At 42.7% G+C, this 25881-nt stretch overlaps 1 protein-coding gene and 1 long non-coding RNA gene across 5 annotated transcripts in view; one reads left to right on the top strand and one right to left on the bottom strand.

The window, feature by feature from the left end:
* Positions 1–25133, bottom strand: part of LOC149120524 (uncharacterized) — a 36311-nt gene extending 11178 nt beyond the window's left edge. The window contains exons 1-2 of one of the 3 annotated variants that reach the window (XR_016226205.1): positions 24630–24770; positions 14789–15439 (exon numbers count right to left, since the gene is read on the bottom strand). Coding sequence is in view for 1 of the 3 variants with exons in the window: in XM_089321659.1 (XP_089177785.1) it covers positions 24630–25058 (429 nt within the window). In the remaining 2 variants the exon portion in view is untranslated. Of the gene's footprint in view, positions 1–14788; positions 15440–24629 lie in introns of those variants that run through there. The other 2 variants (XR_016226204.1, XM_089321659.1) reach the window with 2 other exon arrangements.
* Positions 25000–25881, top strand: part of LOC149120525 (uncharacterized) — a 67118-nt gene continuing 66236 nt past the window's right edge. Inside the window, exon 1 of one of the 2 annotated variants that reach the window (XR_016226207.1) lies at positions 25000–25138. This is a non-coding gene — a long non-coding RNA (uncharacterized LOC149120525). The remainder of the gene's footprint in view (positions 25139–25881) is intronic. The other variant, XR_016226206.1, reaches the window with a different exon arrangement.

A 25881-nucleotide genomic window follows, 5' to 3' on the forward strand; every position in this document is an offset into this window, starting at 1 on the left:
AATATCTTGGGCATATCTGGGCATAACAAAAAAACAGTATATGAAGTACACTAATTATTAAGATTAATTCTATTCACTATGCTAATATTTTGAACAAACACTATATATGAATTACACTATACTAATCAGTGATTCAAACAAAATAATCAAAAGTGACAAAACAGAAACATGGAAAACTGTCACAGAAAGTAAAACACCAACTCTTATAACTAAACTTACAATACTAATACTCCTATGTAAAGAAAGTGATTACAGATGAGAAAAAGAAGGTGAGATACACAAGAATTAAAGAATTAGAAAATGAAAACAGAAAATAAATAGAAGAAATGACAAGAGAAATCAAGAGAGAAATGAGGAGATAGTTAAATAAAATAAAAATGCACAGATAAGAAGTAAAAGATTGTGGGGGAAGGGAGAGGACAAAATGAACAGAACAATAAAAGAACAAAATAAACAACACACTAACAAGAAATAGACAAAACAGCAAAAACAACAAAATATGGAAAAACACGTAGCTTTGTCCAAGTCTCGCCGGTCAGCATCCAACTGCTTCCTGGAAAAAACGGACAAAATCCTCCACCCAGCCAGGGATTCAAACAGGCAGTTGGAATGACATCACAGTGTGCCTTCCAATGTCAGAGCAAGAAATGGACCAATCACAGTTGGTGATACTCCACGGCAGTTTCCAGGAGTATCTGTCCATTTGATTTAAGAGGAAGTACCCCCAAAAGATCTTTGCTTAGGTTAGTGATAGGAATTGATATTTATTTTTTGCAAAATTAGCACATGTAGAATGTTCCAATTACCTCCTAAAGTCTACACCCCAAATAGCCTTTCCTTCCTCTGTAACATCTGAGTGATAGGTCTCAACATGATGGGATCACTTTCCCGGCATCATGACACTACCACAAAATGTTCTGTTGCCCGTGACATCTTGGTGCATTGTTCATATCTGTAGAGCTGAGAGGGAGGTGTCTTCCATCACTTCCCCTATGTTCATGAGCAGATTGCTCATCGGAATCCCTGGAGGACCACAAGGCAGTGGGCTGATGTGGTGCAGTGCAGAAGGCAATACAAAAATCACAAACTGAGGAATCTGTAGCCTGCAAAGCTATGTTTCAAATTGTAGGGAGAAAAGCAAGACATTCCCAGAGATTTCAGTGCTTTTTTCCTATTGTAACAAGACCTTGTCTTGGGTATTTGAAAATTTTCACACTGTTCTCAAGGCTGGGGAGAGTAAAATTGAGGACCAGCAGATCCAGTAATTGAAAGGGCTCACTTTCTGCTTCTATGTTGGTGCCCTCTTCAAAAAATTGATAATGAAAGGGAAGGCTGGAGGCCTCTATTTACCATATGTGTAAGAGTTGAAAGGGAGCATTGTACCCCTTTAAACACACCAGTATGACTGAGTTCAACATGCAAACATTAGGAAAAAGGTGGCCCCTTTTTGAAGTGTCCTCACAAGGTGGAAGAGTGAATGGACCCCTCCAAAGTCCTTGCAGAAAGTCCCTCATCCTGGGTCTCGTGTTGAGGTGCATCCCTCTACGTGCACCACATTAAGCTGCACTCTGCTGCCAGCATCTCTCTATGTGTGCTTTAAGGATTCAATAAATTGTGGGGCTATGGAATGATACAATGAAGTTTGCGGTTTAGGAAAGTTCCTCTTGGGATGTTAATGCAGAACCTATAGGTAAAACCTCTTCAAGGAACAGGTCATCAAGGAGGGAGGTGCCTTTCTCTGAAGGGAGGAAGGAACCCCCACTGTGATATGGCTTGGCTAAACAAGTTCAGAGTTGGTGAACTCAAGGGGCTTCCATAGCCTAGACAGCTCAAAGCAAGAGTCTCGGGTGATTGCTGACATCATAAATATGAGTGCCAATTGTTAAATCAACAACAGGAGTCACTGAGTACAGGCTGCCCACGTAGGATCTCTGTCCTTAATGTGTTTTACTATGAAACTTAAAAGCAACACTACTAGTTGAACAATGCCCTATACCTTGTGTGGTTGTGTGAGTGCAGCCTGTTGAAATCCTTGCTTAGTGTATACTAAGTTGATCTTGTGTATATGAAGGTAATTGAAAATGAAACTCAATGAAGGGCAGGATGGGAGAGGGAGTGGGAGAGGGGAGGGCCGCAGGAGGGAGGGAGGTTGGGGGGGAGCCACAACAATACAAAAGTTGCATTTGGAAATTCACATTTACTAAATAAAAAAAAACAATAAAAAATGAGAAAAAAGAGAATGCAAAATAGAGGCAAATTAATGTACAATTAAATAATGAATGAATGTCTGAAAAATGAACCACCTTATTAACATTAATTAAACAAATAGACACAATTATTCATCTGATAAGTGAGTAAAAGTTGAATTTTAAGAATAGACAGTTTGGTGAAGAAAATGGCGATACTTCTAAGGTCTGGAAAAAGAGGATATACACTCTCACCAATTTTATTCAGTAAAGTACTGAAAATTTTAACCACAGAAATGGAAAAAGAAAGAAATAGAATGCATGCAAATGGGAAAGTAGGAAGTGAAATCATCCATGTTTGCAGGTGATATTATTCTACATATTTAGAGAAGCTTAAAGACTCCAGTAAAATACTGTTACAACTGATATTATTACTGATACTATTTCAACAAATTCAGTAAAGTTGTAGAACACAAAATCAACATGCAGAAATCAAAAGCACTTTTATAAATCAATAATGAAGCTGCTGAGATAGTAATTATAAGAACAATCCCATTCTTAACAGTTAAAATGAATAAAATGAAATATCCTGGAATAAATTTAACCAAGAATGTGAAAGAATTCTACAATGGAAATAGTAATATAACACTGATATAAGAAATCAAAGACCCATACAAAAAAATTTAAAGACCTTCAGGGCCTGCACAGTGGCTTAGTGGGTAAAGCCACCGTTTGCAGTGCCAGCATCCCACATGGGGGAGTTCAAGTCCTGGCAACTCCATTTCCCATTCAGCTCTCTGCTATGGCCTGGGAAAGCAGTAGAAGATGGCACAAGTCCTTGGGCCCCTGCACCAGCATAGGAGACCCAGAAGAAGCTCATAGCTCCTGGCTTTGGATCAGTGCAGCTCCAGCCATGTGGCCAATTGGGGAATGAACCAGTGGACAGAAGACCTCTCTCTCTCTTTGCCTCTCCTCTCTCTGTGTAACTCCAGCTTTCAAATAAATAAATAAATATTTTTAAAATGTAACAAAAAAAAAAAAAACCTCTTCAAGACTGGATCCACTAAGAGGCCCTGAAGTGATAAAGACCTGGAGCCTAGGTCACAGACCAAACTGACTGAACAGAGGGAATGAGAGAGCTAGAAGCCCCCATGGTGACTCTTCTAAAATGACTGAAAAACACAGAAGTGCACCTTAGAGAAATTTCTTTTTGAGAATGAATAGTTATGAATATCCATAATGAAGAAGACACTCAAGAATCTAAATACAAAAAATTATCTGATTATAAAATGGGGAAATAACCTGTACAGATATTCTGAAATCAGGATTCACAAACAACCTACAAGAATATGGAAAAAGATATGTCATTAATCATCAGGGAACTGCAAATCAAAGTCAACATCTCATTCCAGTTAGAACAGTTTGATCAAAAAGATAAAAATAACAAATGCTGGTGAGGGTGTGGGGAAAGGGGATCTCTTCGTAGGAATGGAAATGACTATCACTATTTTGGAAAACTATGTGGCCAATCCTGAGAAACCCAGAAACGGAACTGCTATATGCTCCAGCTCTCCTACTACTGGGTGTGTATCTATGAGCTGAAAGTATGTTGAAGAGACGTGTGCACCATGTTTAGTGTTGTACTATTCACAGTAACCACAATGTAGAATCAGGTGCTCATCAGCTGGAGAATGGATAGACCAAATGTGATATACACATGCAAAGGAATGTTAAAAGGGAATGAAATTCTATCTTTTGCTGTAACCTGATGGAACTTTCAGGCAATGTGTTCAATGAAATAAGCCTGTCACAGAGAAAGACAAATACCACAGTTGTCACTATGTGTGGAAGTGGAAAAGTCGATCACAGATATGTGGGGAATACAACAGTGGTTACCAGAGCCTGGAGAGGGTGCAGGGTGGGAGGGAAGCAGAGGTGAGGGTTAGTGGGTACAGGGGTGCACCTGAATAGAGGGAATAACTTCCAGTGTTCTACAGCACAGCAAGGTAACTGTGGATGACCACAGCTGAGTATTTCCAAATAGCTACTAAAACAATTTTCAATGTTCTCAACACAAAAAATGATACAGGTATAAAATATGCCAATAACCTGTGCATGTGTGCAATTGCCTGTGCAATACACATGCCCATTATCCTGATCTGATCACTTCACTTTTTAGGCATGGTAGGAAATTGTACTGTATTTTCATAAATATGAAAGTTACTATGTCCATAAAAATAAAAGTATATTTAAAAAAAACCAGATGGCCACTGTCTCCACTCTTGCTTCCTTGTTCTTACATGGCCAGGGGGCCTTCACCTGATGCCACGCTCTATGGACATGGTAGTCACCAGAATTATGAACCAAATAAACTTTTCCTTCATAAGGTGCTCAGCCTCAAGTATATTATTAAGGCAGCACTAAACAGATCAAGGTAAGGCCTGAAACCTGGCTCTGAACTCATGCAGTGGCTAGGAGTTGACCCTTAAGTGTACTTTCCTGTGCCCGAGCCCTCCTCTTGGTCTCCTGAAGTGCCACACAGACCTGCTGCCCATCACCAGCCCCAGGCCCCTCTGCAATACCAGGCTGCAATATGCGGCCCTTCCCTGGGTCTTGCTGGTGGGTTTTCCTGTTTCCCTTTCCCTTGCATCTTTGGTTGTTTAGCCCTTCCTGAGGCTGTCAGGGTAGTGCACACAGCCATGCAGATCCCAGCTCCCTGGACATCTGTCCAGGCTGACTTCCACCCTTCCTTCTCCAAAGCTCTAAGCTTCTGCAGCTCAAGACAGTTTCTGATTCCCCTATCCCTGCCCTTTGGGGTCAAAAGCTTGCTACAACTGAAAATGCCTCAAACTCAGGGAGATTAGAAACTGCCATGGAGTAGTGAGCAGTAGCCTCTTGGATTTGCCCAGTGATGCCTGTGTAGTTGGCCCACAGAAGCCCCAGGCCCACTAGGGATATCAGCCCACTGGACACTCAGCAGACAGATGCTGAAGAGCACCCCGAGGCAGGTAATGGTACAATTCTGTTGCCCCATCCTCACTGCCACCCAGCCCCAGCCAAAGATCATGTGAGCCCTTCCAGAGCACCCCCATCTCCAACCACCAGTTGTGTAGGGGTGGGTCCCTGCACCCACTTCTCTCAACCCCCAAAGATGACTGTGCACCATCCAGTGTGCACGTGCACATACTATGCAGTATGTAGCACGTAGTGTGTGGTGTACACTGCTCTCTGTTGTCTGCCATGACTTTGGGATTGAACAAGTTGACTGCCCTTTGCATGTTCAGTAACCCCCACCCCATGCATCTCATCCTTAGCTCACTGCTTCCTTAGCTATCAGGATCCCAAGGAGATATAGTATCACAAAGCTCTTTCTGTTTGTGACTGACTGTCTAAAGGTAGTTGACGCGGAAGAAAATTCAATGGCCTGGGACCGTCAGAAAGAGCAGGACTCAGCTGACATGAAATTGATTTCAGAAATAAACAGAATGAAGAAATGTACAGGATCCACCTGGCAGCAGAGGCCATCTGAGCATGTGACAGTCCCCAGTAAGACACCTGCATTCATTCACACACCTCTGAGGTGTTTCCTGAGCAACTTGAATGGGGCAGGCAGGTTCTAACAGGTAAAGACCATCATTCCCCTCCCCCTTAAGGAGCTGACATTTCACAGTAGATGGAGACAAACCAGAATCCAGTTAGCAGAAACACTAAAGCTATTTCAAACTGTGTGCTATGAAAAACATAAGCCAGGGAAATCAGATAAAGTCCAACATGTGCTTGAGTGGGGATGAGCTCCTGAAGACTCCTCCAGGAAACAACAATATGGAAGCCCAGGGCCAAACTTGGAGGGCAGGCTCTGGACAGAGGAAAGAGAGGGTGCCAGGGACTAAAGGTGGAAAAGCAACATTGGAGGGTCAAGGCACAGCCCCATTGTCCACTCAGGTGTGGAGTCAGAATCCAGGGAGGGGGGACAACCTTCAGGGAGATGGAAACACTCTACATCTCCACGTGGGTCAGAGTAGCACAGAGGTCGATATTTGTTCGATCTGAGGAGTTTTTATTGCACTAATTTACACCTTAATACAAGGATCAAAGTCATGAGGAATAGGTACTCAAAAGTCCCACTGTGGTAATATGGCTGTTCTCCTTTCCAGACCACTGACATAAATTATATTGAGTTCATTTTTCCTCCCATGTTTTATGATTTTAAAACATCACATCCCTGAGATAGCATTGCAGATGAAGTGTTCAAAATGCAAACGCTGGAACAATGGTTAAGATTTTCTTTGGAACACCCTCATTGCATATTGGGGTGCCTGTGCTCAAGTCCTAGCTCTGCTCCTGGTTGCAACTTCCGGCCAACGTTCACTCTGGGATGCAGGAGATAACGGTTTGGATACTGAGGTTCCTGCCACCCTTGGAGGAGACTCAACTAAATCCCCAGCTCCTGGCTTTGGCCTAGCACAGCTTTTGCTGTTGCAGGAATGTGGGGAGTCAACCAGTGGATGGGAAATCTGTGTCTGCCTTTCAAGTAAATAAAAGTTTTGAATGCAAGCATTAAGCATTATGAAATAAAAATGTAGCAACACCTGAAACTTTGTTAGCACAGATTCCACCAAAACTTCCCCCTCCCGATGACCAAAATGGTCCTGCACAAATGTGCATATGCATGTGCCTATGTGTATAGGTGTGCTTAAAACACTTCAATGTCCTCCTCGCTTGCTGTTGTGAAAAAATGTAGTCGCTTAAAGGAACAGAAATCTGCCATCTTACAGTTCAGCACACAGGAATCAGAAATAACCTGGGGAGGCCCAAACAAGGCACAGGCAGAACTGGTTCCCTGTGGAGCCCTGGGGGAAGAGCTGTTTCTTCACCCTTTCAGCCCTTCCTGCACTTCAAGGCCAGGGGTCCAGCATCTCCTGACTCCAGCTCTGCTTCCACCACCTTCCCTTTGCTCTTCCACCTGCCTCCCCTTAATGAAGGTCCTGTGACCACATGGGGCCCACTGAGATGATCCAAGGGATGGCCTATCCCTCTGTCCTTAAGCATGTCTGCAAAGACCCTTCTCCCTGAGAGGTCATTAGCACAGGTCTGAGGGATCAGGGCCTGCACATCTCTGGGGCCTCTTCAGTTCCCAAACTCACCCCTCTCCAACTGAAGAGCCGAGTGCCTCTCCCCTCCCCCTCTGCCCTTCATTGGCAATGCCATCCCTCACTCAGTTCCTTGGATGTCATTTGGTTGTGGGAGCACAGAAGATAGCATCTCATGGAAGAGCACAAGAAAATTTCAACCCGAAGGATGGTAGGGAATGGTTGGGGGAGCTGGCAACACTGAGAACTGTGCTGGAGTAAGCCAGCAAGGACACCCAGGGACAGGACAGCCAGGGAGCTGCCTGGGGAAGAGAGCCATTCAGGGATGGCTACAGATTCAAACTCTGCCTGGCTCCTCTATGAGGCCCTCTCTTAGGCTCGCATTGCTCACAAGGCAGCTGTGTGTCTGTGTACAGGAGCTGGATCAGGATCCAGAGGGTTGGGGTGGGGTGACTACAGAACAGCATACAGTCTTGAGGGGGAAGCAAAGGGACATGCACCATCAGCGGACACTCAGAGGAAAGTAGAAACTAAGGGCATCTAAGACTAGGCTTGTCTCCTAGCCACTGTCTTGCCTGTTGATGGACAAACAGGAAAAGGAATGGGGGGCACTCATGGCACCTCCAGATAGAAGCTACCTTTCCTATCTTTTCCAAAAGTGTAGCCCACTTGCTGCCATCATGGCAAGGAGAGCAGTGGTGGGAATGCATTCATCACCATCCTGTTGGTGGCTGCAGATGCACAGGGTTCATCTTACAGCCCTGGAGAGTCACGAGGCCAATGTCATTTCTAGGTTTCCCTGCAGGCCCACCAGGGGTGACACCTACTCCAGGTCTTTAACCCCCATAAACCCAGGGCAGTGCTGTGAGGGAAGCAAGGAGATGAACCAGGGAACACCACCTGGCCCCTCAGGAAACATCTGGAGAGCATGCTCAGCAAGTTACTTCTCACTTCCTAGGAAACAAACAAGACTAGGCAGTTTCCAACATGGCCTTAAATGTAGCATGGAACAACGATGCTGCTAAGGAGTTTGTAATATCAAGTCAATGCCAGTGACCTCAGATACGCCTCCTCTTCTTCTGGCCCTTGAGCATTGGAAAACTGGGGGCTGGGCCATGTCTGAGACCAACTGGTCAGACCCCACTGCAAACACTTCTTTTGGTCTGCATGTTGTGGAAATATGCACAGTTTGTAGATAAGATACGAGTCACTAATTTCAAAGTTGGGTGAGGCTCATGGGAAACCTGGCAGGACCAGCTGGGGCTGCAGAGCGGCACTGCCTTACAGCAGCCGTCATCAGCAGGCTGCTACAACCTGCTTCCTCTGCTCCCAGGAGGGCCAGAAAAATCTGCCTGATAGAGGCCTTTGGTCTCCATCAAACATAAACAATATTAAATCAAAAGAAAAGACAAAATGGAAGTGATGCATGTTTCCAAAACAAAATGGGAGAAAAAATTGCTTTGTGAAGGAGAAAATTATTCTAAAACTTTAGAAAAACTATTGAGGAGGTGCAGCCCTCATCAATGCCCTTCTCTTCCATGACCTCCAGGCCACTGGCCTCTCAGCCTTACACACATATGGCACAGGACACGGAAACTGTCACACCCACCCCCACCCTGCTGGCCTTGGGCTGGTCATGCACCATAGTGCCTTCCTGCATGTACTCCATCTAAGCCCCTGGCTGGCCCCTCTGCAGCCTGATATACCTGTGTGCTTTTTCCCCTGCCTACACACAAGACTGAAGTCAGAACAAATGCTTTCTCTCAGCCTCCTCTGCACTGAAGCCTTCCCTCTGAGACCAGCATTCCCCTTCTAGCACCACCCACCCCTGCAACCCAGGGCTGTGCTGGTCAGACTCCATGCTCTCCACCTCCAGCCATTCTCAGCTCTTCCAGGGATACAGGGACTCCCTACTGGGTAAGTTCCTGAGATCTGAGCTCCCTCCCCTGCTCTCCCTGTGAGGTGGCACTGTCCTCCATCGTGGGGAAGCACCCACAGAGACTGCTGCTCCTTGCCACCAGGTTCTTGCTCTCCAGCCTCCATGACCAGACTCTCCTGGTTCTATGCTGGCTTTTCTAATGACTCATCTTGGCCTCCACAGGGGGTTCCTCCCCTCTGCCTGAACAGCTTTTTTTGTTGTTGTTAAAAAAAGGTTTATATATTCATGTATTTGAAATGGGGAAGAGAGATGGAGAAGGAGAGGAAGGGAGAGGAGAATGAGGAGGGAGGGGGAGGAAGAAGGGGAAGGAAGATCATTCTCCAAATGGCCACAATGGCCAAGTCTGGGCAGACCAAAGCCAGGAACCAGGAGCCTCACATGATATATCCCTCTCTGGGAACCCTGCTTGCTGTCCACACAAGGAAGCTGCAGTCTTCTTTGAGAGTGAGACTAAAAAGTGCCTTGCAGGAGTTACCCTGGCATTTAGCAACCTCGTCTTTGGAATCCCAACCAGCCCTATTTCAGGAAGGTTTGGAGTTCCCCTGCTGCCATTTTTTTGGGTAATTCCAGCCACAGTTCTCTGAGACAAAACAAGTGTCCAGGATGCCCCCCACAGGAAATAATAATCCAGGCCAAACACTAAAACTAACAAGGCTGGAATGTGGAACTGTATCAGCTGGGAATGAATATAATGATTTCTTTTAAAGATTTGTTTATCTGAAAGTCAGAGTTACACAGAGAGAGCAGAGGCAGAGAGAGAGAGAGAGAGAGAGAGAGAGAGAGAGAGAGAGAGGTCTTCCATCTGATGGAATTTGGTTTTGAATCTTTTCTTTAGTACATTCTGTTGTTCTGTGACCTTGGGAAAGTGTTTTGACTTTCTGGGATTGCAAAAGCATGGGTAGTGAGTTCCAGCTCTCTTATTTCAAGCAATTTCTAGGCTGTGAGGGTTTGGAAATATTATGAATGCAATAATACATCAAAAAGATATATATATGTATACACATATGTATGATATATGTATATATATACATAACAACAACATGTAATGTGATGAAGTGGGTTTTATCACAGGAATGCAAATGTGGTTCAACATCTATAAAAAAATCAATGAAATCACATCAGCAGAATGAACAACAGAAAACATGAACATCTCCACAGATGCTGAGAATGCTTCCATAGAAAGAGTCAACATCCCTTCATGATAAGAAAATTCAACTAACGAAGTACAGGAGAAACATAGCTCAAAATTATCAAAGCTATATGATAAACTAATAGCCACTATCATACTGAATGGGAAAAAGCTAAAACATTTCCTCTGAGTTCTGGAACAAGATAAGGACACCCCATAAACCATTCTTAGTCAATACAGTATCTCAAGTACTCACAAGAATACTCAGGTAAAGAAATACAGGGGATGAAAATTGGGAAGGAGGAAGGAAAAATATCTGTTTATTTTTTTTTCAGGAGACATGAGTTTAGATAAAAATCTTCAAACACTGCAGTAAAAATATGTTGGGAGTGATAAACCAATAAGTCACAGGATACAAAATCAATGTACAGAAAGTTGCATTTTTATACACCAATAATGATCTCCTGTAAAGGTAAGTTTAAGATCTTTGTAAAAAGTAAGAATGGGAATAGGAGAGGGAAGAGGGAGAAGGGTGGGAATACGGGCAGGAGGGAGGTTAGGAGGGAAAGTATGACCGTGTTCCTGAATCTGTATATATGAAATAGATGAAATTTGTGTATCCTAAATAAAATAAATAGTATAAACCAGGAAAAAAGTATTCACAGTAGCTACAAAAATATTTAGTAATAAATTTATCCAAATAAGTGAAAGATCACAACAATAAAATTATAAAGCACTGATGAAATAAATCATCAAAAACACATGGAAATAGAAAGACATCCCTGTTCATGAATTAGAAGAATTAACATTAAAATGTTCATATTCCTTAGGAAATCTACAGATTCAATGCAAGTCCTATCAAAATACCAATGACATTCTTTATTCAATTAGAAAAAAAAAATTCTAGCATTCATATGGAACCACAGAATACCCAGAGCAGCCAAAGTGATCCTACACAAAAACATATAAAGCTGGGGGCATAACAATACCTGATTTCACAAATGTATAGTAATTAAAATAGAATGAAACTGGCATGAAGATGGATACAAAAAGATAAATGAAAACAGAGAAAAAATACATAAATACAAACATACATATATAACAGCTGATTTTTGATGAAAATCCCATAGTCTTTTCAATAAATGGTGCTGACAATACTAGATAAACATATATAGAAGAATGAAATTAAATGTCTACCTTTCACCACACATAAAAATCAACTCAGATGGATCAAAGACCTAAATCTGAGATCTGAAAATACAAAATTGCTGGAATAAATCATAGGGAGACATCTCTTAAACGAGGTTGGGGCAATGACTTTTTGGTTAAGACCCCAGAAGATAAATAAAAGCTTAAAATGTACCACACTGCCTCATTTATTTATGCTGGTATTTAGAATTCTTCTCTAAATATTAGGCAAGAACCCTCTCAGGCTTATTAATATTGGGGATTTTTTAATAAGCATGTGGTGATATATGGAACCCCAAATTTTGATGCCATATGTGGCATCCCAGATGGTGTTTCTGGGGAACTTGAAAGGGCCACATTTTGATATAATTTTAGGGTGTCATTTCCAATATCATATGGAGACCACGAAGGAACATTTAACATGTGGATTTTAAGATGGGACTGATTTTTAAGAAATTTTAAAACTAGGCAGCATGGTGGGAGTGGACGTCTTGTGGCTTCTGACCCTATTTCTCTGCCTGCACCCTCTCCCTCTCCCATCTGGGTTGGTGCTTTCCCTGCACACCTGTCCATGGAAATGCAGGGGTCCAAAGCAACACCCAGGTGGGGATGCACGCACGGCCTACGTGTGGGAGGGGTGCATCGCTTTCTTTGGCCTTGGCGCTGGTCACTAGGCAGGGTACAATGGCCAGGCATGTGGCTCAAGTTTGCTCCAGGCTCAGCGCCAAATCTGGGCACCACGGGCACCCTGCATCTGGCCGCTCAGCCTTGGGTCCGCTAGAGGGCCACCCGCAGGGAGCTGCCCCTCTGGTGGACACTCATGCTGGTCCTGCCCTACATGAAAGCTTGGGGGCTGCACCAAGTTCCCCAAGGCTGTTTTGGCCCACAGCAGCTCAGCGGGAGTGCATGCACATGTGCAGACAGTGTACAGACCCATGCCAAGTTCCCCAAGGCTGGTTCTGCCTGCAGTGGCTCAGTGGGAGTGCCTTTTATGTGTGTTGACAGCGCAGACTGGTGCCGAGTTCCACAAGGCCTGTTTGATCTGCAGCGGCTCAGCAGAGGCATGAGCTAGCTCTGCCTACACGAGTGCTTGGCAGCCCACCTGGGTGGCCAGTGCACTGTTCAATTGTTAAGGTGGCAGCCAGGACATGCTCAAAGCAGGCTGATATTGGAGTGGGAAGAGGAGCCTAGTGTCCTAGTAGAACACGTGGTGTGAGGCCAGAGCCACCCTGCCCTGAGGGAGAAGAGCAGCTCGCTCACACAAAAGACAAGCAAGATTTTTTCTTTTTATTTCTTTCTCTTTCCTTTTGTTTTGCTAGTTTTCAAAAAAGGAAGGGGTTGATGGGGTTTCAGTTGCTGTTTCTGGCTTTAAGGACTTTTGGTATCATTGCTAGTACAAACAGAGATAAAACAGATTTGCATGAAGGACAAACTCCTAAGGATTCTTGAGTGGTTGTGGTGTGTTTCAAAGACGATTTACATGCTTTTCTAAGGTTACATTTTAAACTAGTACCAGCAGCTAAAGTTCAGAAAGATTTCGCTTTGTTTCTGGGCCTTATTGTTCAAGATTTTAATTGCTAATTTCAAGTTGGAGAATTGGTCTGGTTTCTTAGAAACATGTTAGAGTCAGAGAAGGAACTTTAAACATGGAAGATGCTCTACTTCCTGTAATTGAGGGTGGGACTTCCACCCCAAGATGGTGGCCCACCATGGGAACTTCTGCACTCACAGGAAGATGGGAAATAGACTCTGCCCCAAGATGGTGGCCCACCATGGGAACTTCTGCACTCACAGGAAGATGGGAAATAGATTCTGCCCCAAGATGGTGGCCCACAAAGGGAACGTCCACTCTCACAGAAAGATGGGCAACAGACCCCACCCCAAGATGGCTGCCCCCATGGCCCACCACATGCTACATGAATGGTTAATAGAACTATGTATTTTAAATATTTTCATTATTTTGGTTTGTTATTTTCATTTCCAGAGCAGATCTTCATTAGCTATGTATTTTAAATCATATTTTCACTATTTTAGTTTGTTATTTTCATCTTCAGAATGGATTATTCTTCTCTCTGTTATTTTCACCTCTGAAGCAGGATTAAATATTTTCATTATTTTAGTCTGTTATTTTCGTTTTCAGAGTGGATCTTCCCTGTCCCCATTTGTTATTTTCATCTAAAGGGGCACCCTACCTACCAAATGGTTTTGATCCAGTTTTGCCTTTGCTAATTAACAACTTATATGTTTCAGAACTTGACTTCCGGGAGCAACTAACCATGTGGGACACAGATGTTGGCAATGACCGAGATTGCTCCAGCTCACAAAACAAATTCATTAGATAGGATTAGACAGAGACTTCCAGATCCTGGATAGGCAGGGCCTGCACTATGCCCCTCATAAGCAGGAAGCAGTTACAGAAAAGATGATCTGATGTTCATCAACTTCCCTTAGGATTAAGGGATGGTGTCTACGAGGGGGGAATGAAGTAGGAAGGCATACAGGTTAAAAAAAATTAGGTTTGTGAGCTGGAAGACCATGCTGTCACCACACCCCTGTGTGACCTCATGCCGTACCTGACACCTTTGCTATACCTCTGTGTGACCTCATACCCCTACCTGGCCACACCTAAGTGCCAATCAGGTTAATTAACCAAACCCCTTTGGAAGTGGGTTAAAAGCTTGGGACACAGTATGTCCACCCCTTTTTCTTTGCCTTGGCCCATTGACCAGGAGGGGCCTGGCTGTAGCCCAGCATCTCCAAGGCATGAGGCCTTTGGGCCACCTTCCCTAGATGCTCCTCCAGGTGGCTGGTTCCTGGTGCTTAGTATGAACCCAGATTTACCTCTCTCTCTTAGATAAAGCTCCCACTCTCCTATGCATCTTTCACACTAAATAAAAGCTTAAAATGTACCATACTGCCTCATTTGTTTATGCTGGTATTTAGAATTCTCCAAATATTAGGCAAGAACTCTCTCAGGCTTATTAATATTGGGGATTTTTTAATAAGCATATGGTGGTATCATATGGCACCCCAAATTTTGATACCATTATGTGGCATCCCAGATGGTGTTTCTGGGGAACTTGAAAGGGTCACATTTTGATATAATTTTAGGGGGTCATTTCCAATATCAGCAGCACCTGAGTTGCAGCAAGCCATCATGTGGTGCACACAGACTCACATTCCCATGGCACACAAGGCTCTGGATCACCCAGATGGAGGTACCCATGTCTTAAATGAGCACATGAAATCAATCATATTTCTTTTTTAAAAGATTTTTATTTATTTATTTTGATAGGTAGAGTTACAGACAGTGAGAGACAGAGAGACAGAGAGAAAGGTCTTCCCTCCATTGGTTCACTCCTCAAATGGCCACCATGGCTGGTGCTGCACTGATCCAAAGCCAGGAGCCAGGTGCTTCTTCTTCATCTCCCACGTGGATGCAGGAGCCCAAGCACTTGGGCCATCCTCCATTGCCCTCCCAGGCCACAGCAGAGAGCTGGACTGGAAGAGGAGCAACCGGGACTAGAACCCGGTACCCATATGGGATGCTGGTGCCACAGGCAGAGGATTAACCAAGTGAGCCACCGCGCCGGCCCCAATCATGTTTCTTATATGCAGCTGCCAGCAACACACAACAGGCATCCGTCAGTGTAGGCCCTTCCTTAAGAAGTCTCCTGGGGAGTCTGTGTAGGGACATAGATAGCAGTGGTAAGCCAATGGGTGAATCAGTGGACTCCTTTAGCAGTGCTAGTCCATAAGTCTACTAGATGTTATTCTAATTCTCACATGGCAAACAACAGATACTTTCTGCAGGTAAGCTTTATCTTTGCCTTCTTGCATGATCTTGTATGTAGAGAACACTCAAGATTCTTCAATAAAACTGGTACAAAAACTGAATTCAGCGAAGCTGTACAATACAAAATAAACATAGAAAAAGCAGTTGCATTTATATGCAAAACTGAACAACCTTGAAGGAAAATACAGAGAACAGCTGGATTTGCAATAGCTCAACAGGAATAAATTACTTAGGAATAAACTTAACCAAAGAAATAAAATATTTAAACACCAAAAACTATAGTGTTAATGAAATGAATTGAAGATGACACACATAAAAAGAATTTTAAGAAGTTATTACTGCACCAAATGATCTACATATTCAAAGCAATCCTTATAAACACATCAACATTTAATTTTAGCAGAAAATTTTAAAAACAACATAGAATTCATATAGAATGTACGAGGACCACAAACAACCAAAATAAGTTTGAAAATGAATTACAAAGTTGGAGGTCTCACATTTCCTGAATTCAAAACTCTCTACTAATCAACAGCAATCAAAATAGGGTGATATTGACATAAGATCAGATACACAGACCAAAGGCATAGAATAAAGAGAGAACTGGTGGGCATTTGGTCTAGCAGTTAAGATGCTGGTTAAGATTCCCACAATGCAATCCCAGCCTGGGCTCCTGACTCAGGTCCCTGCCAATGCACATCCCTGGAGGCAGTGGTGATAGCTCAAATTGGGTTCCTGCCACCAACACTGGGAACGTGGACTCTGTTTCTGGGGGCTTCTTATTGTGCAAGCTCAGATTTGGCCATTGCAGGCATCTGGGCAGTAAGTATGCACTCAGGAGCTCTCAGTCCCCACCTCTCAAATTAAAAACTTAAAATTAAAAAATTAAGTTAATATTATACTCACTAGTAAAATAAAGGAAAGTCAAGATATGATAACCCCATAAATACAAGTTTTGTGTTTTTTTTTTTCTAAATCTATCTTATAGGAAAACCATAAACAAATTAGGAATTGAAGAGAACTTCTGTCAGGGAAAGGCCACCCATGGAAAATCTACAAACGCTGGGACTGGGAGCAAGAAACAAATACTGTTACCACTTCTATTCAGCATGGTAATGGAAAACTTTACTAAAAAAATCATGAAAAGAAAAAGAAAAAAGTCTTCAGATTTCAAATGGAAACAGTAAAATTGCTTTGCATTGCTCAAGACATAATCCTGCATATAAAAGAAATACTGATGAATTCACTATATATTCAAAGTAAAATCCAGTAATCTTTCAGGGCATAGAACAGATGTAAGAGTATCAATTGTATTTCTGTACAACAATGAATATTCTGAAAAAACAGCAGCATTCAAAATGGCATCGGAAGGAAGAAAAATACAAATAAAAATTTTAAGAATACCCAAATACTACACAAAAATACAAAATGCAATGGAGATAAACAATTTTCAAGTCACTTAATGAATTAAATCATGCATTTTTGGCCGGCGCCGCGGCTCACTAGGCTAATCCTCCGCCTAGCGGCGCCGGCACACCGGGTTCTAGTCCCGGTCGGGGTGCCGGATTCTGTCCCGGTTGCCCCTCTTCCAGGCCAGCCCTCTGCTGTGGCCCGGGAGTGCAGTGGAGGATGGCCCAGGTGCTTGGGCCCTGCACCCCATGGGAGACCAGGAAAAGCACCTGGCTCCTGGCTCCTGCCATCGGATCAGCGCGGTGCGCCGGCCACATCGCGCTGGCCGCGGCGGCCATTGGAGGGTGAACCAACGGCAAAGGAAGACCTTTCTCTCTGTCTCTCTCTCTCACTGTCCACTCTGCCTGTCAAAAAACAAAACAAAAAAAAAAATCATGCATTTTTCCAGTAACCAGGTAAAAATATGCTTAATATTAGTCACCAGGAAATCACAAATCAAAACCTCAAGAAGATACCACTTCACAGCCAGTAAAATGACTATGGTTCAGCAAGAGATGAATGCTAACAGATCTGACTGAGGATCATGAGAACTTCATGCAATTCCACTACAATGGTGCAGACACTTTGAAAAACAGTTTAGTAGCTTCTCAAAGTGTTTTAGATGAAGTTACTGTTATTGATCTGCAGTTCTACTCACAGTTTTGCCCCTAAAAATATAAAACCAACATAAACACAAAGGCCCATCCCAGCACTATTCATGAAAGCCAAATGGGAAAACATCAAATATCTATGTATAAGGAGAAAAAATGAGTTGTGTTATCTTCACAATTAATTCTATGTGGCAGTCAAAAATGAAGTTACAAAAAAACATGTCACTAAAGAAACAAACTAAAAGAAAAACACATAAAGAAATCAGAATAAGGGGCCTACGCTGTGGCATAGCAGGTAAAGGCACTGATGCAGTGCCAACATCCCACATGGGAGCCGGTTCAAGTCCTGGCTGCTCCACTTCCTATCCAGCTCGCTGCTATGGCCTGGGAAAGCAGTAGAAGAAGGCCTTGAGCCCCTGCACTCATGTGTGAGACCTAGAAGAAACTCCTGGCTCCTGGCTTCAGATTGGCACAGCTACAACTGTTGTGGCCAGCTAGGGAGTGAACCAGTGGATGGAAGACTTCTTTCTCTGCCTCTCTTTCTCTCTCTGTGTAACACTTTCAAGTAAAATAAATAAATCTTTAAAAAATCAATCAAAAGACTAAACACTGTTCTGTATGAATCCAATTTACAGACATGTAAGACAAGGCAAATCTCTTAAAAACTTTTAAATCAACAGTTGTCTGTGTTGGTGGAGAATGAGGAATTGCATAAAATATCTTTTCATCAATGCAAATATGCTATTTTTCTTCTGTGGTGATCACATAACTCTCAAAAGCATGTAATAAATGTAAAAACATGTGGTAGTTATAGTTGGGCAGACACTCCTGGGTACACCATTTCTGAGGGGAGCTTGAAAACTGTGAATTTACTGTGGATGACTATAGTTGATATTTTTAAATTTGATTACTCTTTATTGTCTTTGCATACATTCTTCCTTTCTAACTCTACTGTGCTTTTGTGGGACATTAAGCCATTAAGCATAAGATAAATTAAAAATATGTATCTTCAAAATAAAATAATATCAAATTTAAGAAGAATAAAAATTCATGACTTTTTAAGATTGTTGGTGTGTATATTAAGAATTGTGTACATCAATTGTCTGTGTATTGATTCTCAACACGAGTAAAATCTTAATTTTTAAAAATAGTCTATCATTTGATTTCACATTTTTGTAGTGCTCTAATTCCATTTTTCTTACCTTAAGGGAACAATCTATAATAAATTTTCACCACCAACTTAAAATAAACCATGGTAGCCTTTCCACTCGTCTTGGTAAGACCAATTAGTTCCAGATTATGTTTGTCTCAATATTAATGAAATGTTTCTAAATACTGCAATATTAGTTGTGATATTAAACATTTTAACACCCCTTAACTTTATACACCAAATAAAATGCTGGTATTTTCATTTTTTTGTTAACAACAGCTGTAATATTTATGGGCTACAGTGTGACATTTCAATATATGTATACAAATTGAACCGATCAAATGCACATTTATCTTGTGACACTACTTTATGGTTGGAACCCTGAGCTCCTTTCTTCCATTTTCTTATAAAATACATAATGGATTACTGTGAACAATAGTCACCCAATCATATTGTGTGACACCAGGGAATCTAATTAATCTAACTGATCGAGCACTAATTGTCCATAACATTATTCCGCAAAACAGCCTGGTACTTGCACAAGAATAGATATCTAGACCAATGGAACAGATTAGAGACCCTAGAAGTTTTTATCTGTAACATCTACAACCAATAATCTTTGACAAATGAGCTAAAATCACTATCTGAAGAAAGGACAGTATCTTCAACAAATAATTCTAGAAAAAGTGGATTGCTGCATGCAGAAGTTTGAAACCAGACCCATCATACCATACACCTGATACAAACATCCACTCACAATGGATCAGAGATCTAACACTAAGACTGGAAATCATCAAATTATTAGAGGGGTAAATAAGGGAGACTGTAAGACATTGGCCAAGGCAAAACATCTTGGAAAAGACCTCAGAAACACAGGCAATGAAGGCAAAAATGGACAGTGGGTTTACATCAACCTAAGAAGTTTCTGCACTGCAATGGAAATACTCAACAAAGTAAAGAGGTAACCTACAGAATGGGAGACAATATTTGCAAACTATACACCTGATAAAAGATTAATATTGAGGATACATAAAGAGCTCAAGAAAACCAACAATAAGACAAGCAATCCAGTTAAGAAATGGGCTAAGGATAGGAAGAGGCATGTTTCAAGGGATGAGATAAAAATGGCCAATAGACAGATGAAAAAATGCTCAAGCTCACTGGCCATGAGGGAAATACAAATAAAAAACCACAATGAGGTTTCACCTCACCCCAATTAGAATTGTTATCACAAAAATATCAAAAAATGCTGGTGAGGATGTAGGGGAAAAGGCACCCTAATATACTGTTGGTGGGAATGTAAAGTAGTATAATCATCATGGAAGACAGTATGGAGATTCCTCAGAAATCTGAAAATAGACCTACCATATGACCCAGCCATCCTACTCCTGGGAATTAACCCAAAAGAAATGAAATCAGCATATGAAAGATGCTGTAAGCCAGTGTTCATTGCAGCTCAACTAACAATAGGTAAGATAGGAAATTAACTCAAATATCCAACAACTGATGACTAGATATTGTGGTGTATATGCATGATAAAATACTACCTAGCCATAAAAAAGAGTGAAATCAAGTCTTTCACAATAAAATGGATGCAGCTGCAGACCATTATGCTTACTGAAATTAGCAGTCCCAAAATGACAAATATGTTTTCCCTGATTTGTGGTAACTAACATAAAGCAAAGGAACATGATGTCTATGAGCAAAACTGGCATTCTGAGATTTGATTATTGTTTATAGCCCTTGTCTATACTCTGGAGGAATAGTTTTTCTACTTACTACTTGTTGAATTCTTCATAATCACAAGCTTAACCCTCCACTAAATAAAGTAAATTTAAAGTATTCATTGTAAAAATTAAAAGAAAAAAAGGAAGGAGGATCAGGGTGGGAGTGAGGGAGAGAGGAAGGATGTAATGGGAAGTATCATTATGTTCTTCTAAGTGTGTATATGAAGTACATGAAATTTGTTCCCTTGATATAAATAAATGTTTTTTTTAAAAATGCAACATTATACAGAGAGAGAATAGGGAGGAAAGAGAAAAATCTCTCTTCCACTTGCTGTTTCATCCTCAAAATAGCCTCACTAACCAGGGATGGGCCAGGCTGAAGCCAGAAGCCTGGAATTCCATTTGGGACTCCCATGTGGGTGTAAGTGGTCCAAATGCTTGTGCCATCCTCCGCTTCCTTCAGAGTGCATGTGCAGGGGGCTGGATTGCAAGTAGAGCAATTAGGACTTGAACTGGCACTCATATGGGATGCCAGCATGGGCAGCAGCTTAACCTGCTCTGTCTCAATGCCAGTCCTTCAAAATTAAAACAAGCAAACAGAAGAAAGCAACAAGGTACAAACAAGAGACTCATGAGAATAAAATAATAATGATGCAAATAATATAAATGATAGTAAAAGAACAGTAATAACACAAAGCACTGTCCCATAAAATTCCCGAGTTCCACTGCAGTCTCATGGGGCTGTACTGCTGTTAACCCCATGGCCCCATTGGGGACATCGAGGCATGGAGAATAAATTAGTCACTCAGTACAGGGCACAGTCTGGAGTCAACCCAGAACCTTCAGTTTCACCTTCCAGCTCCACTATGAAACACAGGAAAACGGGGCTCATGGCAGGGTGCTCTCCTTGGAGAATCCAGAAAGCAGGTGCATCCATACAGCATATGTGTGTACCCGCAGCAACTGGTACTAACTGTGCAGAAGATGCAAGGACTTTTACTCCACATACTTCTGGGCCATTTGTATTGGTCACATGAGGCCACAGCCATTTGATATTCAAGCCATTAAAAAAAAAACAGGAAGACATATTATCTACAAATAGTTCCAAAAGCATTTTCTAAAGAGCTACTAGGAATAATAAATTATTTTAGCAAGACCATGATGGGTAGAAGGGTAATGTAAAAATATCAATTGCAGGGCCAGCACTATGGCCCATCAGATAAAGCCACCACCTGCAGTGCTGGCATCCAACATGGGCACCCACTCAAGTCCTGGATGCTCCATTTCCAGTCCTATTCTCTGCTATGGCCTGGGAAAGCAGTGGAAGAAGGCCCAAGTCCTTGGGCCCCTGCACCTCCCTGTAACACCCAGAAGAAACTCCTGGTTCCTGGTTTCTGATTGGCTCAGCTGTGTCCACTGCAGCCATCTGGGGAGTGAACCTGGAAAACCTCTATTTGTCTCTGTCTCTTTCCCTCTGCCTCTACCTCTAGCTCTGCCTTTCAAATAAATAAAATATCTAAAAAAATTACTTATTAGAAAATCAAGTGTATGTTACCATCAGTGAACAGTACCTCTAGCTCTGCCTTTCAAATAAATAAAGTATTTAAAAAAGTACTTATTAGAAAATCAAGTGTATACTACCATCAGTGCACAGGTAGATACTGATATAAAAATTAAAATAGCATAATAAAATTAAAACTTATAACTCTATGAATAAAATACAAAAATATGTTGGCTGAAGATTAAAATGCTGATGATGGAAACTAAAGAAGATCTAAGTAAATACACTGTGTATAGGACTGGAAGGTTGAATATTATTAAGATACCATTTCTTGAAAAATGGTTCTATAGGTTTAAGATAATCCAAATAAAGATTCCAGCAAGAGGTTTTTGAGAAAAAAACAAAGCTGACTGTAATCAGGAAAACCCAAGACAATTGACTATCATGTCCACAATGATAAAGAAGGAACTGGGTGAAATCACAATACTGCGTCTCAAGACTTACAATAAACCTACAATAAACAAGATGGTTTGGATTTCGTGAAAGAACAGAAGATACACATTTCAATGGAGTATGATTGTGAGTCCAAAATAAACCTCATGCCAAAATACATAAACAACAATCGTTAAAACTACAAAAGGAAATAAACGAATGCACTATTACACTCACAGACATCAAGACATCTCTTTCGTTAGCAGATCAGCAGTTAGACAATCAGTAAGGATGCAGCTGAACAGAAAAGCACCTAAATCAACCATGTGCCAAACGGATCCTTAGAGGATGCTCCATTCACAGCAACAGAACACGACACACTTTTCAGACACACATGGCACATCCACTCTGACCACGTTTGTGGGTGTAGAGCAGACCTCAACTCCTAAGAAGAGGCGCCACACAATGTAAACTCTCAAATCACAATGCAACTACCTGAGAAGTTAGCTCAAAAAAGCTGGAAAATATAAAAAACTTGGAGAAAAATCAACAAACCTCAAAATAACACATTTATAGATCTCAAATAAAAATATTTCAAACTAAATTGAAACTATATCCTGCCAATTTATATTAATGGATGCATATTTTAGAAAAGAAGAACCAAGATCAATGGGCTATGCTTTCACCCTAGGAAGTCAGAGGAAGAAAAGCAACTTAACCACTTAAAGCAAGGTGAAGAAAATAAATCATAAAAGTTAGAAGTACTAGTCAATGGAACTGTAAAAAGTACAACTGCAGACAAAGATCAATAAAACTAAAATTTGGTTCTTTGAAAACATCAACAAAATTCGTGAACTTCTTATCGGGACCAACCAAGACAAAAAGGTGCAAATTACTAATATTATTAATGAAACGGTGACACCATGGCCCCGTGATCAAGATAATGTAAAGGAATAGTATGAACAACTCTGTGACCAAAAATTTCCTAAGATAAATGAACTGTGTGAATCCCTTGAAAAACAGAATATGCCAAAATTCACACAAAGAGAAACAAAAAACTTGAATGCTTCCATAATTACTAAATGTTATAATTTATAATAACTATAGAAGCATAATTATAAAGTATAATGAAAATTATTAAATATATATTAGTGATTAAATTCACATATCCTGTTTTTGCTCAGCTAAAAAGAACGAGTGGGCAGAAAAATACTTACAAGGACCTGCCTTGTGGCATGGCAGGTTGTGACACTGCCTGGTACAATGTCATTCCATATAGATGCCAACTGGATTCCTGCCTGTTACACTCTTTTTTTTTTTTTTAAAGATTTACTTATTCATTTAAAAAGTAGAATTACAGAGAGGCAGAGGGAAAGAGAGATAGAGAAAAGTCTTCCATCTGCAGGTCCACACTCTAAATGGACACAACAGCCAAAACAAAGCTGATTTGAAACTAGGAGCCAGGAGCTTTCTCCAGGACTCCCACAGAGGTGCAGGGGCCCGAAAGGACTTGGGACAGCTTCTCCTGCTTTGCCAGGCCCTAGCAGAGAGCTGGAACGGAAGTGGAGCAGCTGGGACTTGAACCGACACCCTTATGGGATGATGGTACTGGAGGTGGTGGCTTCATCTGCTCCGCCCCCCCTTCCCCTTTGTTCCACTTATGATCCAGCTGTCTGCTAACATGCCAGGGAAAGCAGAGGAAGCGGCCAAAGGGCTTGGGGCCCTGAACTCACACTGGAGTACTGGATAAAGTCCCTGGCTTCTGCTTTGGCCTGGCCCAGCTCTGGCCATTGTAGCCACCTGTGGAGTGAACTCGTATATTGAAGATCTCTCCCGCACCGCCTCATGTATAACTCTGCCTTTCAAACCAAATTTAACAGAGAAAGAAAGAAACAAACAAAAAGAACTAGTACTATTCAGTGTCAGAAGCCTGGGCAGGCTGGAACAGAGCACAGAGCGATTCTTGGGGTTTGTCTCACGTTTCTGCTTTCTCCTCCGTGTGTGCAGTCTGTGAAAATTCACCAGACTGCGTGCGAATTAATTCAAACGCCCCATGCCCCTGTGTTCCTGCACACACCTTACCCTTCCGAACAACCCGGATAAGAGGCCGTCACGGCCTCTTCTCACTGACGCTGCCAAGGGTACTTCCGGCCAGGGACCGAAAACCCCAAAACGGAACCGGGGCTGCGGGAAAAGTTCCTCGCCCAACCTCCCGTCCCCCCCCCCCCCACCCCGCCGCCCACCTGGACTCCTGTCACTCTCCCCTCCCTTTCCTCTCCCCCACGCGCGTTTCTTTTCCTCCCTTCCTCGCCTCCCCACCTTCCCGCACCCTTTTCGTTCTCCCCCTTGGCCCCCTCTCTCCTCCTCCTGTCCCCGCGCCCCCTCACACACACACCCCATCCCCGCTTTGTGCACCCGGGGCCCCGCCTACCTTGTGACAGGATCGCCACTGCACTAAACACCCAGCAGAGAGAACGTTTCTGCTCCTTAGGGACAGAAGTTGAGTCCTGAGGTGTAGACTTCCACAGGGGCCAAAGAGGACCGCGCCCAGAAATTTCCACAAGCCCAAGGAAACAAAACCACCTCCCGCCGCAGCCTCTCCTGATCCCGGCCTGACCCTGGGGGCGCTGGGTCTCCCCCAGGCTTGGCCTGCAGCGTCGGACAGCAGCATGGAGGACAGCTCCTCAGGGCTTGCGCAGGCTCTGGGCAGGTGAGAACGCGGCGCGGACTCCCACCTGAGCACCGCGGGGCAGAAGAGGCCGCCCGTGCGGTTGCACTTCCGGGTCACAGCGCTGGCGCAGGCGCACTCCTCATGGGCGGCCGCCATGGCGCTGCTGGACGCATATGCGCGTTGCCTCATCCAGCGTCCAATGCCGCAGGGCCACTTCCAGTCCCGCCTCTCCAGGCTGTGACTCAGGGACGCAGCCACTGTTAGCCCAGGTACTCTGGACCCTTCCCCCTTCTGTCGTGGGAATCTTGACTGGAGCTCCTGCTTCCTGGCTTCTGCCTGGCTCAGGCTAGCCATCGAATCCGTTTGGGCAGAGAAGCAGTGCTCGGGCATCTTGAGCACTCTTCCTCTCTCTGAGTGATCGTCCATCTGGGGGTTCACCCCACAGGTGGCTACAAAGGCCGGGGCTGGGCCAGGCCGAAGCAGAAGCCAGGGACTTCCAATACTCCATTGTGGGTTCAGGGGCCTAAGTCCTTGGGCTGCCTCCCTCTGCTGTCCAAGGCATTGGCTTCAGACTGGCCCAATTCTGGCTGTGGCAGGAATTCCTAAGGAAACCATGCACGCAAGATTTCTTTATCTGTCTTTGTTTCTTTGTCTTTCAAATAAACAAATAAACTGAAAACTATAAATCTGTCAGAAAAAGGAAAAGTGAGTGGGATTGAGACAGGTGAATGTTTAAATGTGCTCTTCATTTCATAATCTTGCCTTCTCAGGTCCTAGAACAGTTATTCATTAGTATCCAGGAATTTATTAATAGGAAAGATCAGCAGTTTTCTTGGAAATTGCAGATGCTTGTCTTTTCATAAATCACTACCTCAATAAGGAATGCCAGCTGAGGTTCAAGACCAACTGGACACTTGCTGGTGTTTTTTTACATGTTTGTTTTTTCACACTCTTGAAAGGCAGAGTGACAGAAAATGTGAGAAGACAGAAAAAAAAAATCAGAGAGAGAAGG

This window comes from Oryctolagus cuniculus, chromosome 19 (assembly GCF_051225735.1).
Source record: "Oryctolagus cuniculus isolate XC-2025 breed Fujian yellow rabbit chromosome 19, ASM5122573v1, whole genome shotgun sequence".
Classification (NCBI taxonomy): domain Eukaryota; kingdom Metazoa; phylum Chordata; class Mammalia; order Lagomorpha; family Leporidae; genus Oryctolagus; species Oryctolagus cuniculus.